We start from the raw sequence: 20596 nt of genomic DNA on the forward strand, positions 1-20596 counted from the left end.
CCCAGGTCTGGGAAATCCGGGGTGTGTGTGTGTCTGCTGACGTGCAGTTCCAGCAGAAAAGGGCAGGGCCCCACGGCACGGTAAAAGAGCTGCGCGAGATGACATCAGCGGTACAAGATAGAAGCGCCTTGTCATATCGCTTCTTGTCACATTCCTGATCCCGAGAATCCGGGCTTCGGCCCCTCTTTCCCCGCGATGGCTGACTCTATTTGGACCCTTTTACTCATGTCAAGTAAAGCTGAAGCGAGTGCCGTAGCCGCATCACTGAGTGACTTCTTTGCTTGGGCATCAGCGGCTTCATTGGAGTTTGATACCGCCATGTCAGCATACATACCCGCGCCTACCGTGAATAACTCAGTCGACGGTCTGAGAGCCGAGCGAGTTAGAGCCTCTCTTAAGGTCACTTGCAACAGAATCGCTTGGCAAAAGTGGGTTGGCGTGTGAGGTGGCTGGGTGTGACTCTTAGAGACAATTATCCCCTCAGCGAGATATCAACGCTAATCGCGGCGTGGGAAACACACGAGGAGGCACCACAGAGTTTCACTGCCAAACAAACCACATGCTGTTGACTCTGCTCCCCTCTGTCGCCTCTTATCTCTTTTCTCGTCCCGGCGTTGCCCGAAACTCTGAGCAATCCTTTTTAAGCAGGGGTGGGCGAGTGGTCTCCTCCTCTTCCCCACAAGAGCACCTACGAGAGAGAAAAAACACCGGGAATCGAACCGGGAACTGTTACACAGCGGTGAACAAGAGACAACGAGGCGACAAGAGGGATCCTAGCGGAGCCGCTGTTTTCCCCTCACCTCCACTCCCCCCATCTCATCTCAGGGATTCAGGGTCGAGCGTGGCAAAGAAGTGAGAAGCCGTTGACGGCGCTAATGCACCCGGAACAATGGATCGGTAACCCACGCAGAATCCGCCGAATGGTTGCATCTCGGGTCCTCCACTTGATGATGATGCCACTGAGAAATAAAGATGCTATCAACCTGATATCTGATAGTAGTCGAGCGTGGGAAACGACTCATACGAGTGTCTTATCTGTCTTGCCCAGATCTCGATCAAACTGAATCTGAACTACAGCCCATGACCCTGACCTGCTGAACAAGCAAGCAAAACATTAAGATCCACATAGTACGACTCTACAGTGCTTGCTTTCAATCGTCCATCCCTGCCCACGCAACTGCAACCCAGGCACCAATTATTTCTTGCATGTCTCTGAGAGCATGTGAGCCGCTAATTCCCACTGATCCACGTACTGAACACACGGGAGAAGAACACTCTCTGGAGTGGCGCGGCAATTTAGGGCCGTCTCAGTGCCACGGGGGGAAAAAGCAACCTGTGAAATGAGGGCTCTCCACACCGGTCTGGAGCAAGCGTAAGCTGCAACAAGCGGGCGGGAATAGGCGACACGTTTTTCTCTCCTCGCATGCTTTTTTACAGAGCGGTAGTTGATACATGCTGCAGATCGTGTCGATGAGTAGTTTTGTCCCGCTGCGAAAAGACGTGTGAGATACAGAGGGATGACGACGAGGTTGCAAGCCACCATGTGCTGATTAAACACGGGATGGTGATGGAGGGTGGCTTCATGCAAGTCAAACCGGCCAATTAAACAAAGCAAGGAACCTCTTCTCGCGGGGGAGCCGGCTGGGCAGAGTTAGTTCCTCCATAACCTTCTTCTGCGCCTTCTTTAGCTTGCAGCTCTACGACAATTGAGGCCGTTGCTATTCCCGCAGACGGTTGCACACACCCCATATAGACTACAGGTGTGATCCCGCTTGGACAGAACTGGGCATAATAGCCACGGATAAACCGGTTTTCATCTTGAAACCGTCAGCAGTTTCATGCGGAGTCCCCGCTGACATTCTCATGGTGCTCTGGTTGTTCCCAGTTTTTGTAGACCCATTAAACCCACCAGCAAGAGGTCTGAGCGATATGCAGAGACCTATTAGCAATCGGGGAAGCGGAAGGAATAGTCAATGCGACGCTAATGAGTCCATGGATCCATCTTGTTGTCTGCTTTGATACAAAGCTGTCACGTGTTGAATATGTCTGCGAGTAGCTATGTAGGTCACGTATTGGCATTAAAGCTTTCAGTGACAGATCGGTAATACAATACGCTTAAACACGCCAGTTGATAGATCCTCAATCGTCCAATGACGAGTTAGAACCAGATTGGCAACTTCCAACCCCTTAAGTGAGGTATCGGAATCCACTGCCAACAACACCACGCCCAGCAGCCTCTTCCTCCCTCTCCTTCTCCTCAAGCCTCTTGTTCTCACGCTTGAGATAAAAGTGGAGAACAGTAGCAGCAATAATTGCAACAACCGCCATGGCACCGTTGACACTAAACGCCAAGACGAATCGAGGCCCGGCATTGTTTGGGTAGAGGTAGGACCCGTAAATACTGCAGATGGTGGCCATGGCGTTGTTGAAAGCCACAGCCGCAGCTCGCTTGGATACGGGGCGGAAGATGGTGTTGGCAGTCCATACCATGGCCATATTGAAACCCGTGTAGATGCCCGGAAGCATAATCATGGCTCCAAAATATCGAGGTCCGATACCAGAAGTAGCAGCCGAGATGATGAAACCCGCCAGCGCGCAAGAGATGGGAATGACCGTGTGCCAGTACCTCTCGCGAGTTCGATCCGCACTCCAAGACACGAGGGCGCAGACAATACAGGCAAACAGATATGGTGGAGCCGTGAGAAGCAGGGTCGTGTTGCGATCCTTGCCCATACTCTTGACCACGGTGGGGAAGAAGCTGTTGATGGCGATGGCGCTGGCTGCTCCGTACACGACCACGACAAGGATCCAGTTCTTGGGATCTTTGATAAGGAGCTTGAAACCTTCAAAAAGAGGCTGTTTGGATCCTTCAGTCCAGTCTTCCTCGCCAGCAGCATCTTTCTCCATTCTCCACATGGCAAGAGCTCGTTCTTGCTCTGTAAGCCACTTTGTGTTCGCAGGAAAATCTGGGAGCACAAAGAATGCAAAGGCAGAGATGACGACAGTTGCAGAGCCTTCAATGATGAAAACCCAACGCCAAGCGAGAAGTCCATGGGCGCCATCTAGGTTGTCCATTATAGCAGCCGCGATCAGGCCCGAGAAGGCTCCCGAGATCAAGGATCCACAGTAAAAGATGCCGGTCCGAACACCGAGCTCGCTTCGGACGTACCAGGCGCTCAGAGTAGCCAGGGCACCGGGGTAGAAGGCTGCTTCGACGAAGCCGAGGAGGAATCGAGTGACGAGGAGACCGGCAAAGTTCTGAGCAGCTCCACTGCAAGCACAGAGGATTCCCTATAATTGGTGTTAGTTGAAGTCTACATATTTAAGTTTTGGGGAGTTTCTTACCCAGACAACCATGCATCCGGTCAGGTACATGGCAGGTTTTCCAATCTTGTTGAGAAGCATGTTGGAAGGCACCTGCATGAGGATATAACCAACAAAGAGAATGGAAACACAGGTCTTCAGCCAGTCAGAAATAGTTTCCATCAGTACAAAGGAAACATACCTGAAATTCGTTTGGACCCAAGTTTAAGTCTTCTTCCAGTCCACCCAGTCGAGCTGCTCCAATCGCATTTCTAAATCCATTGTTGGTGGAGAACGTCAACGTCTGGTTTGTGAGACATACCTATCGAGATAGTTCATGATATAAATAAGAATCATAGTTGGGAGCAACCTCAGGTCAACCTTTCGGAGGAGCTTCTTCTCGAGAGTCTTGAATTCCTCTTCAGAAAGGCTTCTGAGAATCTCGGGCATCTGGCTGTTCTCCTCGACAAACGACACCACCTTGCCGAGGCCATGGTCCTCTGAAGAAGGCGCCTTCGTCTTTACGTCTGAACCCATTGTTGAAGATTGCAGTATCAGAAGAATTTGAATCAGAATCAAGTTGGCACGAAGCTCTGTGCTTCAACACTCTCGAACCGCAAGTCAAACTGATGAACCACCCCTTATATACAACCTTCAACACCACACCAGCAAGATAATCCAAGCTATCAAATAGCCATGCCCTTGCCAGATAGAGACCAATCCAAGATAGCACACGACCAGGTCGAGTCAAGCGTGTACGATCTCTTTCGCGGGGAACCCTAGATGACAGGCAGGACAAGCCAGGATGAGATTGCGGGGAAACCATGATAACGAAGGAGTCAGTCATGATGATGGCGGTGTTGTCGGCCGCTAAAGATATCTAGCCGAAGTCTGTCGAAGCGAAGAAACACTACCATGAGTCGCGGACCACAACTTGGCTCTTAGACTAAGAAACTGAGGCTTCTCGCGAGGCTCGGCTGAAGAGAACCGAAGGGGGTCCATCCCTGCAACTTTCTGGAACCGGCCGCTAATGCGCGTCAGGCCGAACGACAAGCCCTAGCGTGGAATCGGCCGCTAATGCAAGCTGAGCCGGTTGATCAGCAAGGAGAAGGACACTAGAGCCCATCCGGGGGGTGGTGCCCGACTGATTTTCGAGGGCTTGCTTGCTTCGGCCGCTTGCGCTAGCTGAGCCGAACAGACCCTTTCAGGTCCGCCTCTTCCGCGGATATGCCCACGTTTAGCCACGCGGTGTTTTACGTGCTTGAAACCGGTGAAAGTGGTGGCGAGGTGATTGGGTGCTTGACGCGCTATCTCGTCATGTGTCCGAGCGGTTATCTTGCTTGGGGGAACAACAATCTGTTTGCGGGGAGGAAACACCATGACCGGTGAAGGAAGCGAGACGGCAAACAGAAAGAGAGAAGAGGAATTACTGCATCGGCTGGAGAGTTGTCACAGCCGATCACATTGCTTGAAGAGTTACCGGTTGACGAATATAAATAAACTACTAGAGTCAATAGACTAGAGCCATCAAGCAACACCATCCTCACCCATCATCACCATACCCTTCAAGTCTCAGTTCACAGCCATGAGCAAACCATCAGTCCTCATCATCGGCGGAGGTGTCTTTGGAACCTCAACCGCCTACCATCTGGCCGAGAGAGGCTTTGACCAGGTCACCGTGGTCGACCGTTTCGAGCCGCCCTCCAGAGACTCTGCCGCGACGGACCTGAACAAGGTCATCCGCGCCGACTACCCCAACCCTCTATACGCCAAGCTTGGCCTTGAGACCCTGGGCGTCTGGAAGGACCCCAGATCCCTATTCAAGGGTCTCTACAAGGAGACGGGATGGGTCATGGGCGGCCATGAGGCTACCAACGGGTGGCTCGAGAACGCCAAAGACCTGGCGCGGAGGACTAACCGCCCTGGCGTCGAGTACTTGACGGCTGAGCAGATGAGGCAGAAGTGGCCAGCCTTGAGCGGAGAGTTTCCGGGCTGGACCAACTTGCATAGTCCTCAAGCTGGATGGGTGAGTTTATTTCTCAGAGCCATAGAATAGCATACTGATCATCTTTGCCACCAGGTCCCCTCAGGCCAGGCCCTCCTCCGAATGGCGCAAGCTGCCCAGGCAAAGGGCGCCAGGTACATCACGGGTGATGCAGGCCACATTAAGAAGTTGCTGTACGACCGGGACGGGACATGCAGGGGTGCCGTGGCCGCCAATGGCCAGCTCCATCAAGCCGACATGGTTGTCGTGGCAGCTGGAGCAAGCCTGCCCGCCCTGGTCGACGGCGCAAACACGGACGTGGTGGCGCAGACTTCGGCAATCTGTGTCATTCAGCTTGAGCCTCACGAGGTTGAGAAGTACAAGGACATTCCCATCATCGATGATTTTGAGCAGGGTGAGTTTGGGTTGTTTGACTTTGCTGGGTTGATTGCTGACGAGATAGGCATCATCTTTCCTCCCGACGAGAACGGCCTTATCAAGCTCTGCAGTGTGAGACTTGTGACCAACTACAAGAACCATGATGTACCTGGTGCATCTATCCTGCACTCTGTCGGCGACTATCCAGATGATGGATGCCCTAAGGAGTTGGAGGATGAGATCAGGCAGTTTGTGCGCGAGATGATTCCCGAACTGGCCGACCGACCATTCGTCACGACCCGACTCTGCTGGTAAGCATCTCTCAACCCAATTCATCATCCTCGACTAATCATCTCCAGGGACGGCATGGCCAAAGATCTCAACTTCCGCATCTGCCCCTACCCCTCAACCAAGAACCTCTACATCGCCACAGCGGGATCCAACCACGGCTTCAAGTTCCTCCCCGTCATCGGCAAGTACGTGGCCGACATGCTCGAGGGCAAGCTGGCCAAAGAGTGGACGGACCTCTGGAGCTGGCGCTTCGGCAAGGTCCCCGCCAACTTCCAGGACCCTCACCCGTTCCCCCTCCGAGACCTCTCCGAGTTGACGGGCTGGAAGGGGAGAAACGCCCCTGGCGCGGGAAAGCTTCCCTGGACGTGGAGCCGGAGTCGTCTGTGAGGATAGAAGAGTCTAGATACACCCCCTAGTTGTATAGAAATGAAATGGATGGCAAGCAGGAAATGCAACCCGAGAACGCAGGGATCAGTCACATGACCGAGCTCGCGATAGATCCACAGAGAATGACCCAATAAGCACCAAATCCGCTCCAACGGATCTTCGTGCCCACGCTATTGTACCCGTCTCCAGCGTTAGCGTTGTTGTCTCGCTCTGGAGGCTCTGTTTTCTCCCCAACACGACTCGTGGCAGTGTTGCCTCTGCTCCACATTGATTGCTTCCTTCAGGTGCTCTCCATGTACAGTACCTACTCCAAGTTTGGTCTCGATAAAATCCCGTAACAGAGTGAGAGAAGTTGCCAAAAAAGAGGCCTTGTCCTACGTCACTAGCTCTGAGCCTATTCCAAACCAAACAAACCCCTGCTTCTCTCGCCAAACGGCGTCTCCGCACGCCTCGAATCTTTTACAATCTCGTGTCTCCCCTCAAGGATTTGCGGTGAAGGCCTCGTTGGTAAGAGAAATGTTCCAGCAACAACACCAACCCATGCCTTCCAGCCGTTGACCGGGTACTTTCGCAGCGCTTGGGTTGCAATAACATGGGGTCGCAATGGGCAAGTTCAAGGGCCGCAATGCTGTGGCCTGCACGGCATGCCACGCCCAAAAGCTAAAGTGCAGCGGCGGTATGTTCGATGTTCATGATAGCTCACTTTGACCCAGTTCGCTCAAACCTCCACAGGAACTCCTTGCAGCCGCTGCACCCTGCGTAACCGAGAATGCATATATCCAAAGAAAGAAAAGTTCATCGCCGTCCCGGAGAGCTACCTGCGCGAGATTGAGGGTGAGGCGAGTCTCAACCGTCAGTCGAGCGCCAGCGCCGCCGAGTTCTCCTCCTCTGCCGACACCCAGTCCAGCTTCTTCACCTCCGACCGACATGAGACGACCGACTTTTCACCTGTCAGCGACAACCGGGCCGCGAGGAGTCACCTTAGAGAAGACTGCAGCGCCGAGCGCTTCATCCAGAAGCTCAAGGACCTATCCTCGTCGTTGCATCCCTTTGTTCAGTCCGACATGTGCCAGCCGCTGGGGACTGGCAATGAGAGCGGTTACACCTATCTGCGTCTGAAATCCGACTTTCACCGTGAGTGGGATGAAACCTCGAGTCTCTTGCTGTCTGGATATCTTGCTCATCTCTGCGCATCCCAGAACCCGAGGTTTCAGTCAAACTACCACCCAAACCCTATGCTTTACGCCTCCTCGACATTTTCGAAGATATTTTCTGCGACTATCACTGGTTCCTCCGCAGAGACTTCCGAGAGCGGTTGTCTCTGACCTACTCTCATCCCATCAGCCAGTCTGGCGACAGGAACTGGTTCTGCCGGGTTTCTGTCGTTCTGGCTCTGGCTCAGACGTTTGTATACAGCGAAGCTTCCAATTCGTCCGAAGCGGAGCGGCCGAGGTCTGGTTCAGGATCTCAGGGAGCAGACAGCTCTCGAACGCTGACACTACTACCACCTGGATCGGATCTCTTTGAGCAAGCAGTGCTCTTGTTCAAGATATCTTCTGAGGAACCGATTCTGGAGGATATTGAAGCTTTGAATCTCATGGTGCGTCGTACATCGAGGCTAATAGGGGCGCGAGAAGATAGACTAACTCTCCGGGAATAGGCGTTTTACTGTTACTCCCTAAACCGACGGAAAACCGCCTTTCTCTACGCCAGCCAGAGCATCACGCTGGCAAAGCTGCTACATCTCGACAAGGCACAACCATACCAGTCAAAAGATGCAGCAAATCAGACCAGAAACCATCAGCGGGTTACGAGCGAACACATGAGAAGACTCTGGTGGACGTCATACTGCATGGACAGAATGGTGGCCACCGAACTCGGCTTAACCCCCACGCAGTGGACGATTCCACAAGCAGTTTCCCTTCCCTCATCTGCTGGTCTGATGTCTGAAGACATGGATCAGTTCTTTGATCCTGCCATCCTGGCTGCCCAGATCCAACTCTGTGAGATCAAGCGCAGGGTGTGGGACACTGTGACCGGGTTGCTGCGAACCCCTGACTATCACTCCATTCTCAACGCTATACAGCCTTGCCTAGACCTCTTGCAGAATTGGAAGGAAGGCTTGCCTGGCCACATGGCTCTTCGGTTTGATACTTGCCAAACCATGTTCAGCTTGCCGTGTGCTAGAGGCCTTGCGTCTCTGTATCTGCGATATCACCAGGTATGTTTTCTCGCCAACGTCTGTCACGTTTACGTGCAAATACTCACTGGTCCCAGTGCTTTACCGTCTTGCTGCGCCCATTCTTCCTTCAAGAGCTATCCGGTATCATGCAAGAACGTTTAGGCAAACCGACCCAAAGCATGACAACTGCCAGCGACCAGATACAAGCCATCAAGATACAGTGTCTCGAAGCAGCCAGGAACAACTGCATTATTCTTCTCGATCTCTCGACAAACAGCAAGATTGGTGAGACTGTCCCCATATTCTCTGAACTCAAGCTAACTCAATGGGCAGCTAAGTACGGTTATTGGGATTCTATTCATACGTTTTCGGCCCTGGCCATCCTCTCACTTTCCAACATCCCGTCGATCGACCCTCGGGGACCAAAGTCCGAAGCCGATGCACGACTTTACACCGACTCCCGGGTTATACTAGAAGACATGGCACGAAGTGGCAACCCTTCTGCCAAAGACCACGAGTCTCTCCTGACAGACGTCGAGGCCATGGTCAAGGAGGTGTCATCTCAGGCAGACCAGCCAATGATGGATCCTGATGCCACCATCACAGATCCATGGGAGCTACAGCCGAGTTTCGGAGATGTCGGGTTCTATGAGCTGATATCCGATCAGTTGTGGTGGGACATTGACTGGAGCAACCTCTCCAGCACGTACGCTGAGGGTCTGGGCCCAGGCTTTCCTGGCTAGAAGCGCCCTCGAGCGTTGATGGTATTATTCTTTGCACATGTTCTATATGTTTACGAGTAGTATCACGATCATGAGGTAGGATTTTTGCTTTTTAACAGCATAGTAGTCAAGATAGTGGCCAGCGAGACAAGTATATGCAGACGATCAAGGCTTTGGTCTGAATTCTGTTTAGTAGTCTGCTCGTGGTAGATGCTTGTTGCAAGTGACTTTCTTGTACGCCATTTGCACTTACTACAAGCATTATGGCCCAGGGTAAGTCGCTATCTTCTTCGAGCAGACTCTTGCATGACACCTTCAAATCCGCCTCAGCAAGACAACACCGCCCCCTGGAAATGCACAGATCTCAACAAAGCATTACGTCTACAAACTGCGCGTCCAGTGTTTTTTTTTTCTCTGTATGTCCACCTTAAAAACGCGCATCGCGTCTCACTCCAAGTTCCATGGCCCGTAATGTCCGACGATCCGGACTTATAAATGGCGATTGATACTGTGCCATATCAAGCCGTCGGTAACTATTACTTGCTCCATTACCCCCCTTTCCCTCGCCAGCGCTTTGTCCTTCTCTCTCTCACCAAATTCCATCGGGTCCTCTCCCGACGACCAAGCCCCTGTGTCTAATCTAAGCTCAGGTGACATGTCTCAGATATCCCTTGTCTAATCCGCAAAAGCAAAAAAGAGAACTTTCCTCGGTCATTAACGGGTGCACATAATCCGTGTATAAATACATATCACGGCCCACCTTGACTTGCATTGGTCTCAACGGTGAATCTGCACGAGAACAGACACTGGAGACCCGGTGAGCTAGACTCTATGCGTATGCACAGGGCATGAGGCAAACCAGGGCGTTTTCTCACCACAACTGGTAGAATCCTTGCTAATAAACACTGAATGAAGTCCCTGCGTATTGGATGTGATATACCGTACACGGTGAGGAGCTGAACATGGCGATGGTCTGGCAAGCCCAGTGGATATGACCGGCCCGGACAGCTGAGGGTATAGTTTACAACCCTGATGTCATTGTTTTGCTTCTATTTATGTGAAAGTAAAGTGAACATTATTGAGCAATATTTTATTACTTGTTTTAAATATCTTGTTGATGAACATGGAACGAAAGGAATGAGTGCCAAGAATGCCGATAGAGAAACGCGCCACAGAACACATGTATAGGGGAACTGCATTTATTCAAGTGTCTTCATTGTCCCTACTACTGCTCAATGTCACGTCCCACGAGCTGAGAATCTAGCTACAAAGACTCTCCTTCACCTACTTATCCTCGATGACCTCAATGTAGTCTCCATACTTCCAAAACTCGTCGCCAACAGTGTTGGTAATCTGCAGCTCCCCAATCATTCTGTTTTCTTGGTTGATGGCATGCGCGCCAATACCGCGCTTCCTGTGGCACCTTGTGCAGTGCGTGACGGCCATCTCGTTGATGTGCTTGCAGTACTTGCAGCGCCACTTGGTGTGGTCGTCGCGGACGATCTTGGTGAGTGTAGGCATTTTGTTAGTAGAGGAAGTACTCTTTTCTCGTTGGATGTGTAGTTGTTGAGATTGGTTAATTTGGCTTGTCTTAACGACGGAGAAAAAGCAGATACATCCCGGTGAGGCCTACGAGCTTTATATGCTGGAAAGTTGAGAGAGAGTAGGCATTTCTGGTGCCTTATTCAATTCTTCACAGTCTACTGCGCGCAATATCACTATCTCTTCAGGCTCATGTATCTGATCCAGCCCATGGCGTGACATCTCACCATCACTGACGAGGCCATCACCAACACCCTATCACTCCTCAACGACAACCGTGATGATGTCAAAATACTCCCAAAACTCATCACCGACAGTATTAACAATTCTCAGTTTCCCAATAACGACCCCAGCGTCATTGAGGGCCTTGGTTCCAAGTCTGCGGCTCCTCTTGCAGTGCCGGCAGTGAGCGGCCGACATGCGGTTTCGGCGCCTGCACTTCTTGCAGCGCCACTGGCTATGGCCCGACTGTATGAAGTTTGTGACTTCGACCATTGCTTTTAGCTGTCGGACGATTGTTTGGGTGGGCTCTGATTGTGACCGCTGTCCTGTCGCGTCGTCGTTGCGAGCTGGGTGAATAACTGGGCAGCAAGGGAGGGAGAGCGGCAGAACAAGTCGAACAGGTGCTACATATAATCGCCCAGAGGATACACAAAATCATGATTCTTTGGGGTCTTTTTATTTGGTGATGTTCAAGTGTAACTTTCGGAGGGCTGAAATGAACGCACGCCTGCGACACGACATGCCTTGTTTCATGCATTCCTCGCCTTGGAAATTCCATCTCTATTGGCCAAATCACAAAGACCATTTTGTCAGCTCTATCGACGCCTAATCGATCTGGCAACAAGTCTCCCGTCAAGACCATCGTGCGTCTCTTTATTGAGTCATGCCCTGAACAAGTATGGACGCCCTGTCTGAAAGGCTCTTACAAGGGTATTTATTCTAGAATATTATTTGGGTCATCCAACAAGTTGTAAATTCATCAACTCGACACATAAACCATAACCAGCTTCAGTTGAGCCTGATATCTCTTGATCTAATATTAAGTTGTCAACAGATCATTTCAAAGGGGAAACTCGATTCAACTATATGGATTCATCCAAAGTAATTATCTCCGCTAGGAATCAGGTACTACCTAATCAAAGACAGCAGTAGCTGTGTTGAACGCTATCTTCTCTGCTTCATCTTATCATATCGGCACCAATCAGTCGAATGGTGGTTCCATGTGAGATTAGGATTGTAGCCTGGGTAATCCTCCGAGTACCGCCAGTAGTGGTCATCCCTCTCTGTGATCATCTTAACCGTTGCAATCACCTTCCCATCCTTATCCAAGGCCTCTACGCCTACGTCGAACCGAGCGCCGCAACGCTGACTGTTGTCGGCCAAGCTTGGATTGATGGTGCGGCAACGGTAGTTGGCATCATCGGCCTCGGTCCGTCGATTCTTATCGTCGGGCATCCTATATTTTATCTCAAAGTCCTTGAGTGCCCGGGAGCAAGACCAGCCAGCAATAATGTAGCCATGTGGGTTAGTGATAGCCCAGCCATCAAGGGGTCCGCCGGCCACTGGGGCCAGAGCCTTTTCGCCGCTTCGTGTCGAGGTAGCTTGAGACATGGTGAGTTTTGAGTTGTTTGTTTGCTATAAGTGATAAAAAACCGAGAATGATCCCCCATTCTTATGCAGCTTCAAGGAAACTGGTCTCCTTTGTTCAAAGCTTTGCTATATCTAGGTTGTAAGTATTCGAGTTGTGAACATTCCATGCTCTCTTAGTTCAGAACCCACTCGGCTCTAAGCAAGAAACATCACGATACATTTCATTCTGGACATAGGATACAATCATTGAACGAAATTACCTCTCAACATCAAACATATAACAATGAAGAGATGAAGAGTCCAGGGTACAGTGGAGTTGTATTAAACATTTGAAATAGTGTAGTCTCAAGTCCACTTCAGGCTTGCCATGGATATCTAAACTGATTTTTGCACCAAGAAAAGCTCTAGAAGAAATTACCCAATAACCAGCAAGGGTTCTGGCAGCCAGGACAGCCACAAAGAATCCATCCCTCCAACATCACGTTCAACGCAGCAGGCATTTGTTCACCAAACGCCACCAGAACATCTAAAGACCAAGCAGCAACAAAGTCGTCAGCGCCGCAACACCGACGCTGATGCCAGTTTTCACCCCCGAGGAGAGGCCCCCATCATTAGTCGGTGCCGGTGTACTTTCAGTAGTCTCTGCACCTGTATTCGTCGCCGCCGGTGTCGCGATGGTGACTGTCATTGTTTGCGTAGGCGCTGTCGTCGTCGAAGTTTGGTTGTTTTCGATAAAGAACAGGTCGCTGATGACGGATGTCCTGTTTGCTGGATTCGTCTCGTTTCTGAAAATCACGGCAAACTTGCCGCTCTTCAAGTCCAGATCCTCAGGGATTGTCCAGTTGCGTTCGATCAAGGTCCAGTACTCTTCGCATTGTCGGTTCCACAGCGTCCAGTCGTCCGATGGGTAGTTGAATGTCACATTGGCTGAAACTTGGTCAGAGACACAATACGGTAGAAAGACCGGCATTCTTCACTTACAGAAAATTTGGTATCTCCACGCCTCGGGGAAGCTCATGTTGGTAAAGTCTCTGATCTCGGCGCTCCACTTCTGAGTGAGCTTCCCAGTCACGTTGAAATCACTCTGCCACGAGAGAGTAATCTGTTCACCCGTATAAACAGTGGCTCCCTGGCTAGGATAGTGAACATCATGTGTGATTGGATGGCCCACACATTGCTCTTTGGTCCATGGCTCCTCGTCATAGCTGGCGACTCGCCGCGCGAGATGAGCGGCAGCATGAACAAGAGAGCTGTACACCATGGTGAAATGAGTATGAATTATTAGTAGAGATGAAGAAACTGGGAAGAAATTTCAGAGTTGGGAAGAAGCTGCTTAAATGCGATTTAGGCATCTTGAAACATCTGGAGATTAGACCTAATCCTTCGGGTGTTTGGGTGTAGTGTTGGTTGACCCCGGTCCATCAAGTCGGTTCGTAAAGCTACCCACGGACCAGATTCTGCAGCTGAAGAATCCGTCGCAAGATTTTTAGATTGGAGCTGTTTCAAGACGTTGGTACTTGCGCACAATTTTCTCTCAAATGAATGTTGTAAGCACACTGCTAAAATTGTGTCTCCCCGTAGAGAAGCTTCTCTCGTCTAGCCTTACCGAGGTTTGTATGGCGGCTCCAGATTTACAAGGTAGTCGGCTCCCAAAGTCGAGGTTTTCCATTCAGCCCCAGACAAAATTGCAGGGTTGGTTTCATGTTGAGTTATGACCTGACCTCAGCCCCATCCTGCCATTGCTAGACGACGTCTCTTGGTGACTCATCCTTGGGCGTCGATCCTCCGTAATGCAATCCTGATCCGGTACTTGACGCGAATGGTGGTGTTAACAAGCTTGCCAGTATCTCGGCAGTTTCCTTTCTCGGCAGAGCCAAATTAATAAGAGACGGTACGTTTATTGTAACGAATTCATTCTCTTCTCCACTCCAGTCGCCCTCTATGTAAAGGGCATTCACAAAAAAGGCGAGTTCGTATAAGGGGAAACGCCCCGGGGTAATTCTTCTCCAACTAGATCCTCAAATGAAACCCCGATCCTGAGCATCACCTTGTAAGCGGTCGCATAAACCGTCCCCGACCAACCCAGAGAACCCAGGAGATTGCAGAAAACGTCAAGCTGAATAGGAGCCCGCAAAAGAAAGTTAGAGTCAAAGAGTGCCCCACGGAGACGTAGACCTTGTCATCCTCCTTTGCGTTCGCGCTCCAGATGGCCCCAGAAAACACAATTGCTCCGATGATCACCACCACTGTGAGGCTATAGAGCCAGGTGTAAACAAGGGCAGTCCGCCTTTGATGTTGGAAACACAAGTCGTACAGTCCCAAATTTCCGTCTTGGGTGTTGATAGGTAGAGCGCTGGAATCAGCGACAAGACACTGCGACGTGTTGGGGCGAGTCCTTATATCTCGCAGCTCCATGGATCGTTCGATTTCCGAATTGTAGTTTGCCCATTCTTTATTTCATATTAGTCGAGGGAAAGAAGTCTCACCGAGTTGCTCACCGGAGTAAAGTTCCAGGGCTGAAAGAAAGGGGAGCCCCAGAAGTACCAGTGGCAGAATCTGACCAAAGCCCAAGGAAAAGTTCACATGTGAGACGCCAGCGCTCGTGCCCCAAAAGACATAAAAGAAGATCTGGCACAACGCAAAGGTGGTGTAGAATAGAAGCCAGATGATTTCGACAATGAATGACCGGCGGCACTCGGAGCTCACGATGTACAGTACTTGTATATGTAGCATCATGCCTGCATATGTCGGAAGTTCCAAGCGTTGTCTCTCGTTATACACAGCCGCTTCCTGGTTGAATCTGTCTTGGTCATTGGTTGAAGGCCACTGAGTGATGGCGTGAAACACATTGGCGACCCATCTCTCAGGTGACTCTCTGAATGATGGCGAGTAGAGTTCGAGAAGCCTACGAAGATAGCTGCAGATGATAACCAACATTATCGCGAATGTGGCCAAAAATACTGTTCGGTCATATGCTTTGTCAGTCCATCCGAGGCTCAATCTTACATCGGTGGAGGTGACAGCGCATCGTAATGTGACGGCTGTGTCGGTAGTTTGCGTGAAAACTAGTTGCGGTAACAGAGTGCTGATAGTAACGAGCATGAGGACGACTCGTATATTCCGAATCCAGGTGAACGTTTCAAAATGATCTCGTAAAATAGTCATGGCGGACAGGTGAACTACGCAAGAAAGTAGAGCGATGTTGACAGCCATACAGTACGAGTAAGCAGACACCTTCAAGTCAAGCCCTGTGACGCCGTATCGAAGTAGATATATCGCCACTGTGAGCGCCAGGCTGGTGAACAGTTGTTGGTCGGAAAGAGATTTGATAAAGGACTCAAAAGTCACTATGCGATGCCTTCGGGTCCCCTCGCTGATGGTTGAACGGCGACCAAACCCAGCCACGATGGCCTTGTCAAGTGAGCTATATCGGTCAGGTCGGAGCGCGTAGGCAACATATGCGGCTAGGATTGCTACGATGGTGAGAAGTGACGATAGGGCAAAGGATATCAGCACCTGTATCCATGATATATAGTAGTACAGGCCATTCCACTTTCCTGTCGCGACCCAGAGCTACCATTGCCATACCCCAATCCCGGCGACGTCCGAGTCTGCATAGTCGGACGCAATACACGGGTCGGATGCTGAAGAGTCGACCTCTGGAGAGACCATCGTAGCAAGAACGTGTAAGAGGCAGGAGAATAGTAAAAACAAATGGATGAAAAAGAAGAAGCGAAATCAGGCTGGGGATCGAGACATAAAATTTATAAGCGCTTTCTCCAGTCGCATTGTTTGGTTATTGTTTCTCGGCGCTTATGGCTGCGGTAGCTGCATCATATTTGGCCAATTGCAATAACCAAATAAATGCCTGCCTGCCTGCCTAGATACTACGGTCTATATTTATATAGGCTGACATGGTCTATTTAAACTCAATTGTTGTTAAAATTGTATTAAAACACTACATGAGGAAGGGCAGATATTTAACAACTGGTCTTAGAACTATAACGTATTTCCAAAACATTTCTCCAATCAACAAGGATTAAGCAGTAGGTTGGATAGACGTTACAAAGTCTCTCAGCAGAAGGACAAAGCGCTTACGTTTTGGAAGAACCAGATTTCTCCTGGTGTAGGTATTTTTCGCAGGTTTCAAGACATAACTACTACCCAGGCAATAGACTAAAGAAATACCAGAGTTGACTTGCTAAGACTAAAATTAGTTATCTCAAAACCAAATTACTATGCCGAATATCAGCTCCCGAAAGGTTTCGACAACATGATGTTTGCCAAGTTTCATTTGGTGCAAATGACTTCAACGAACCTCTCTATGGCAACTTAAAGTATGCACCCCTTTCACAGTTCGCCACGTAGCCGTGTCCTCGAGTCTGACACGGATTACTTGGCCCTGAAATCATCGGGAGTCTGCAGGCAATCAGTCCCGTGACGTGCACGCACATATGACAGATGCCAGCAAACAAACCGGCAACTTCCCGAACAGCCATCAAACACTTGTCTGTTTTTCCCTGTCCTCTTAAGTACAGCAATTCCAGGCAGCAATCATTTTCTGGAATCTTCTACGCTCGCTGTTCACGACTATTCATCGCTGGCCAGCTCTCTTCGCATCGGCCTATGTGAATGATAGAGCACATGGTCAGCACAGTGTGGTTGACAACTGAACAACTACACATCCTCTTGAAACAAGGCGAGGATATGTGAACAAGTGCTTCACCCCCACGAGTATAAACACGCTCAAGCCTCCCTTTCATCCACTCTTTATTTCCTCGCTTCACCCTTGACAACAACGCTCACGACAACACTCACGACGAAACTTCTCACCATACACCCACACCGAAAACACCAAAAACTTCCTCCATCATGTCCTGGCAGAAGGAGATTCGTCCCACTCGGGAGAATTCGAGCCTTCCGCTTTATGACAACGCGCCCGAGGCGGCCGCAGAGCCCGAACCGCTCAGCCGCCGTGAACAGCGACGCCTCCGTCGCCGAACCGCCCGCAACTTTTCCGAGGTTGCCCAGGTCGCTTCCGCCGACGACCTCGAGAATGAAACAAAGGTTCGTAAGTCTATCAAGAAGGGCCGGGACTCCGCTAACAAGAAACAGGATGGTCAGGATGACGCCAATACCACGGCCGAGACGATTGGTGAGTCGAGCAAGGACTCTCCCTCTGACGCTCCGGTCGCATCCTCCTCTAACCCTAAGACTAGCAGTCCTGAGGATGAAGACTGCGACAAGGAGGCGGACAAGGGGGAGGAAACCTTGGACTACGCGAGGATGAATATGCTGACTTTTGAGCAGATAAGGACAGTCCTCCAACCACAGTTGGCCTCCACTCCCAAGGCACAAGCAACAACAACGAGAACCGGAACCACGATGCCCAAATACTCAACGGCCTGAACGCAAGTGTTTACAAGACACCGCCACCAGGACAAGGTGAGTTTACCGCCGACGAAGACAACGAGGCTATTCCGATGATAACGTTTTGGGGAGCCACAAAGATGGCTCTGCAGAATCTAGATTTCCTTTGTCAAACAAACATCCGATTACGAGATCCGGACTCCCAAGCAAGACTTGGTTGAGATGACAGGCTCAAGCTCAACCTCTGCCTTGCTCAATTTATGAGAAAACACCGCCCTGACTCAACATGGGGCCAAAACTTAGATAGTGAATAAATACCTTTCTTTTAGGAATTTTATGCCTTGCACCAAGTGAAGCCCTTTAACTTGTCACTCTCGTGAGAAGTCACCCTGTCAGTCAAATTCTTTACCCAATAGTTCATATTTAATCTATGTGAGATTGACCTGAAGTTGAATGCCAGTGCCAGTCGCAACTTGTAAATGCACTCCCGATCACACACATTTCGTACAGAGCCCCTCAGTTTCCAACCCGCACGACAACCTTTCCAAAATGCTTCCTATCCCACTGGTACTGATAAGCCTCCTTAACCTGCTCAAAGGAAAAGATCTTGGGGTCAACCACGGGCTTCATCTTGATCGAGTCGATAGCACGGTTCATCTCCTCAAACTGCACCTTGGATCCGACAAAGATACCACGAACAATGCAAAGATGGTTGAGAACGTCCATCAGCGGGGGCTGCTCGTCCGATGACGAGAGGAACCCGATAATGGTGATGACACCACCGAGCTTGATGCTCTTGAGCGACTGCGCAAGAGTGGCCGGGCCGCCAACCTCGATGATATGGTCAAAGCCCAAACCCTTGGGGGTCAGCGCTCGCGCGACCTCACCCCAGTTGGCCGTCTCGCGATAGTTGATGACGTGAGAAGCTCCCAACTTCTTGAGGGCATCGAACTTGTCGTTTGAAGATGTGGTGGCCACAACGGTGGCGCCAGCAGCCACGGCAAACTGGATGGCCGCGAGACTCACACCGCCGGTGCCTTGGGTCAGAACCCAGTCACCAGCCTTGACGGCCTTGGACTGCAGTCCATACAGAGCATTCCATGACGTCAGAGGGGCACAGGTCAGGGTGCTAGCTTCAATGGCGTTCAGGGACTGCGGTGCCTGAACAAGACCTTGTTCGGGGAAGACACCGTACTGACGTAGTGTGCCGTCGATGGCACCTCCGAGGCCGCTTGCTGCTCCTTCAGGAGTGATCTCACCAGCCTGGTGAAGTTCGTTGAAGAGTGTGCACACCCTATCGCCCTTGGAGATGCTGGTGACCTTGGGGCCAACCGCCACAGCGATTCCAGAGGCATCCGAGCCAGGGACAACAGGAAGGTTCATTGCAAAAGGGTAACGGCCCTGCATCAAAGTTAGCAAGCATTTTTGCAGCTCGACGTGTCATTGGTCCTACCTTTGGAAGGGCAAGATCTCTGTAGTTGAGCGAGACGGCCTCAATCTGGACCAATACATCATGGTCGCCAAGGTTGGGAACTGGGATGCTCTCCTTCAGCTCCAATCCATCGAAGCTGTTGGGGTCGATTTTGTAGAGAGACCAAGCTCTGGTGGAGGTGGGAGTAGCCATTGTGTGTTGATGGAATGTAGATTTGTCGAGAAGAGGGTTGTGAATGCTGAGATGGATTTTTTGCTTGCTTGTTGCTATAGAGAAGTCTTTTCAGAGACGACCAGACCGTCTTATTTATACATAATCTAGCCTCTGGAACATACAATGATCTTGTAAGTCGAGTTTGACTCCATGTCTATTTCCAACACACACTCTGGATCGGACGCTACGGACAACCCCTGCTCGCAACTTACATGACATGAATCGGGAGCCGGGTTACACGGCCCCACCCGTCAGGCACCGGCTCGAGCTACTTTTGTCCGGCAGGGATGACTTCATGTGTGCAAGGAAAACATGTGCCTATCTTGCTGCGCTTACCCAATACTCGGAATTTTTACATAAAATATCCTTCCACCAAACACCTCAAATGTCTGCGGCTTTAGGGTAGCTGTCCGGACCCACCGGAGCTCTGTGTGCAGGTATCGGCCGACCCCTGCTAGCTCCGGAGCTATTCCCAACACAGGCTGACAGGTCCTTCTCAAAAGACATCCACCCACGGCCGACCCTTGTTCAAATTGTAAGTCAAGCAAACTTGCGACAACTCTTCATCTTCTGCTCTACGCAATGCATTCTCCCAATCAACTGGCTCCAGGGTCCTGCTTCAACTGCAGGCGCCAGAAGCAGCGATGTGATAGGCTCCTCCCGCAATGCTCCCGTTGCAGCTCGTACGTCTTTTATTCTCCACCAGGCGGAACCATGGCACTGACCATGACACAGGAAGGCGGTCGCCTGTGATTATAAAGCAACAGCCAGCTCTCAAATAAGCCCCTTCTCACCCGGAACGCAGGTCGAGGCGGCCGTGCTGGTACATCTTCGAGACTCGTGCAGTTTCGACCTGTCACCGCTGGCCGAACGCTACTTGATATGGGCAGCTTGTGCGAGTGACGACAGCGCAGGTGACGAGGGCAACCATGCTCAGCCCACGTTATCCACACTTATCCAAGGCATCTTCAGCGCAGGCGGCGTAGGTCTGCCCGCCATGATTGAGACTTACTTTACCATTGCGCACAGCTGGCTTCCCATATTGGACAAGGAGCAGCTGTATCTTGATATAAGTCACCTCCTCGGATACCCGGGATATCAAAACGATGTCACTGCGCTTTTGCTTATTTGCATCCACATCTTTTTACAGCAACCGTGCCAGCACCCAAACCATTCAGTCAGGTCCGCCCTATACCGCA

General features: G+C 50.8%; 8 protein-coding genes across 8 annotated transcripts; 3 read left to right on the forward strand and 5 right to left on the reverse strand.

The window, feature by feature from the left end:
• Positions 1-2187: 2187 nt before the first annotated feature.
• LRP88_06655 (major facilitator superfamily domain-containing protein) lies at positions 2188-3840 on the reverse strand (the record flags this gene model as incomplete). Its single annotated transcript, XM_083243193.1, has 4 exons — positions 2188-3291; positions 3346-3417; positions 3506-3575; positions 3626-3840. 4 exons carry the CDS (start codon positions 3838-3840, stop codon positions 2188-2190), a joined length of 1461 nt encoding a protein of 486 aa, XP_083100417.1.
• A 1048-nt stretch (positions 3841-4888) lies between these two features.
• Positions 4889-6343, forward strand: LRP88_06656 (FAD dependent oxidoreductase; the record flags this gene model as incomplete). Its single annotated transcript, XM_083243194.1, has 3 exons — positions 4889-5329; positions 5384-5976; positions 6025-6343. The coding sequence occupies 3 exons, from the start codon at positions 4889-4891 to the stop codon at positions 6341-6343; spliced, it is 1353 nt and encodes a 450-aa protein (XP_083100418.1).
• Positions 6344-6946: 603 nt separating this feature from the next.
• Positions 6947-9268, forward strand: LRP88_06657 (uncharacterized protein; the record flags this gene model as incomplete). The annotated part of the gene is made up of 6 exons (XM_083243195.1): positions 6947-7019; positions 7076-7477; positions 7543-7943; positions 8004-8564; positions 8621-8810; positions 8859-9268. The coding sequence occupies 6 exons, from the start codon at positions 6947-6949 to the stop codon at positions 9266-9268; spliced, it is 2037 nt and encodes a 678-aa protein (XP_083100419.1).
• Positions 9269-10531: 1263 nt separating this feature from the next.
• LRP88_06658 (uncharacterized protein) lies at positions 10532-10768 on the reverse strand (the record flags this gene model as incomplete). Its single annotated transcript, XM_083243196.1, has 1 exon — positions 10532-10768. The coding sequence occupies one exon, from the start codon at positions 10766-10768 to the stop codon at positions 10532-10534; it is 237 nt and encodes a 78-aa protein (XP_083100420.1).
• A 1188-nt stretch (positions 10769-11956) lies between these two features.
• Positions 11957-12403, reverse strand: LRP88_06659 (uncharacterized protein; the record flags this gene model as incomplete). Its single annotated transcript, XM_083243197.1, has 1 exon — positions 11957-12403. The coding sequence occupies one exon, from the start codon at positions 12401-12403 to the stop codon at positions 11957-11959; it is 447 nt and encodes a 148-aa protein (XP_083100421.1).
• Positions 12404-12908: 505 nt separating this feature from the next.
• On the reverse strand, positions 12909-13643 carry LRP88_06660 (uncharacterized protein; the record flags this gene model as incomplete). Its single annotated transcript, XM_083243198.1, has 2 exons — positions 12909-13309; positions 13364-13643. The coding sequence occupies 2 exons, from the start codon at positions 13641-13643 to the stop codon at positions 12909-12911; spliced, it is 681 nt and encodes a 226-aa protein (XP_083100422.1).
• A 3611-nt stretch (positions 13644-17254) lies between these two features.
• LRP88_06661 (uncharacterized protein) lies at positions 17255-17791 on the forward strand (the record flags this gene model as incomplete). The annotated part of the gene is made up of 2 exons (XM_083243199.1): positions 17255-17449; positions 17498-17791. The coding sequence occupies 2 exons, from the start codon at positions 17255-17257 to the stop codon at positions 17789-17791; spliced, it is 489 nt and encodes a 162-aa protein (XP_083100423.1).
• Positions 17792-18268: 477 nt separating this feature from the next.
• On the reverse strand, positions 18269-19376 carry LRP88_06662 (zinc-dependent alcohol dehydrogenase family protein; the record flags this gene model as incomplete). The annotated part of the gene is made up of 2 exons (XM_083243200.1): positions 18269-19153; positions 19206-19376. The coding sequence occupies 2 exons, from the start codon at positions 19374-19376 to the stop codon at positions 18269-18271; spliced, it is 1056 nt and encodes a 351-aa protein (XP_083100424.1).
• Positions 19377-20596: the final 1220 nt, after the last annotated feature.

This window comes from Fusarium phalaenopsidis (assembly GCF_050370095.1).
Source record: "Fusarium phalaenopsidis strain FUZ10S chromosome Unknown contig_32298, whole genome shotgun sequence".
Classification (NCBI taxonomy): Eukaryota; Fungi; Ascomycota; class Sordariomycetes; order Hypocreales; family Nectriaceae; genus Fusarium; species Fusarium phalaenopsidis.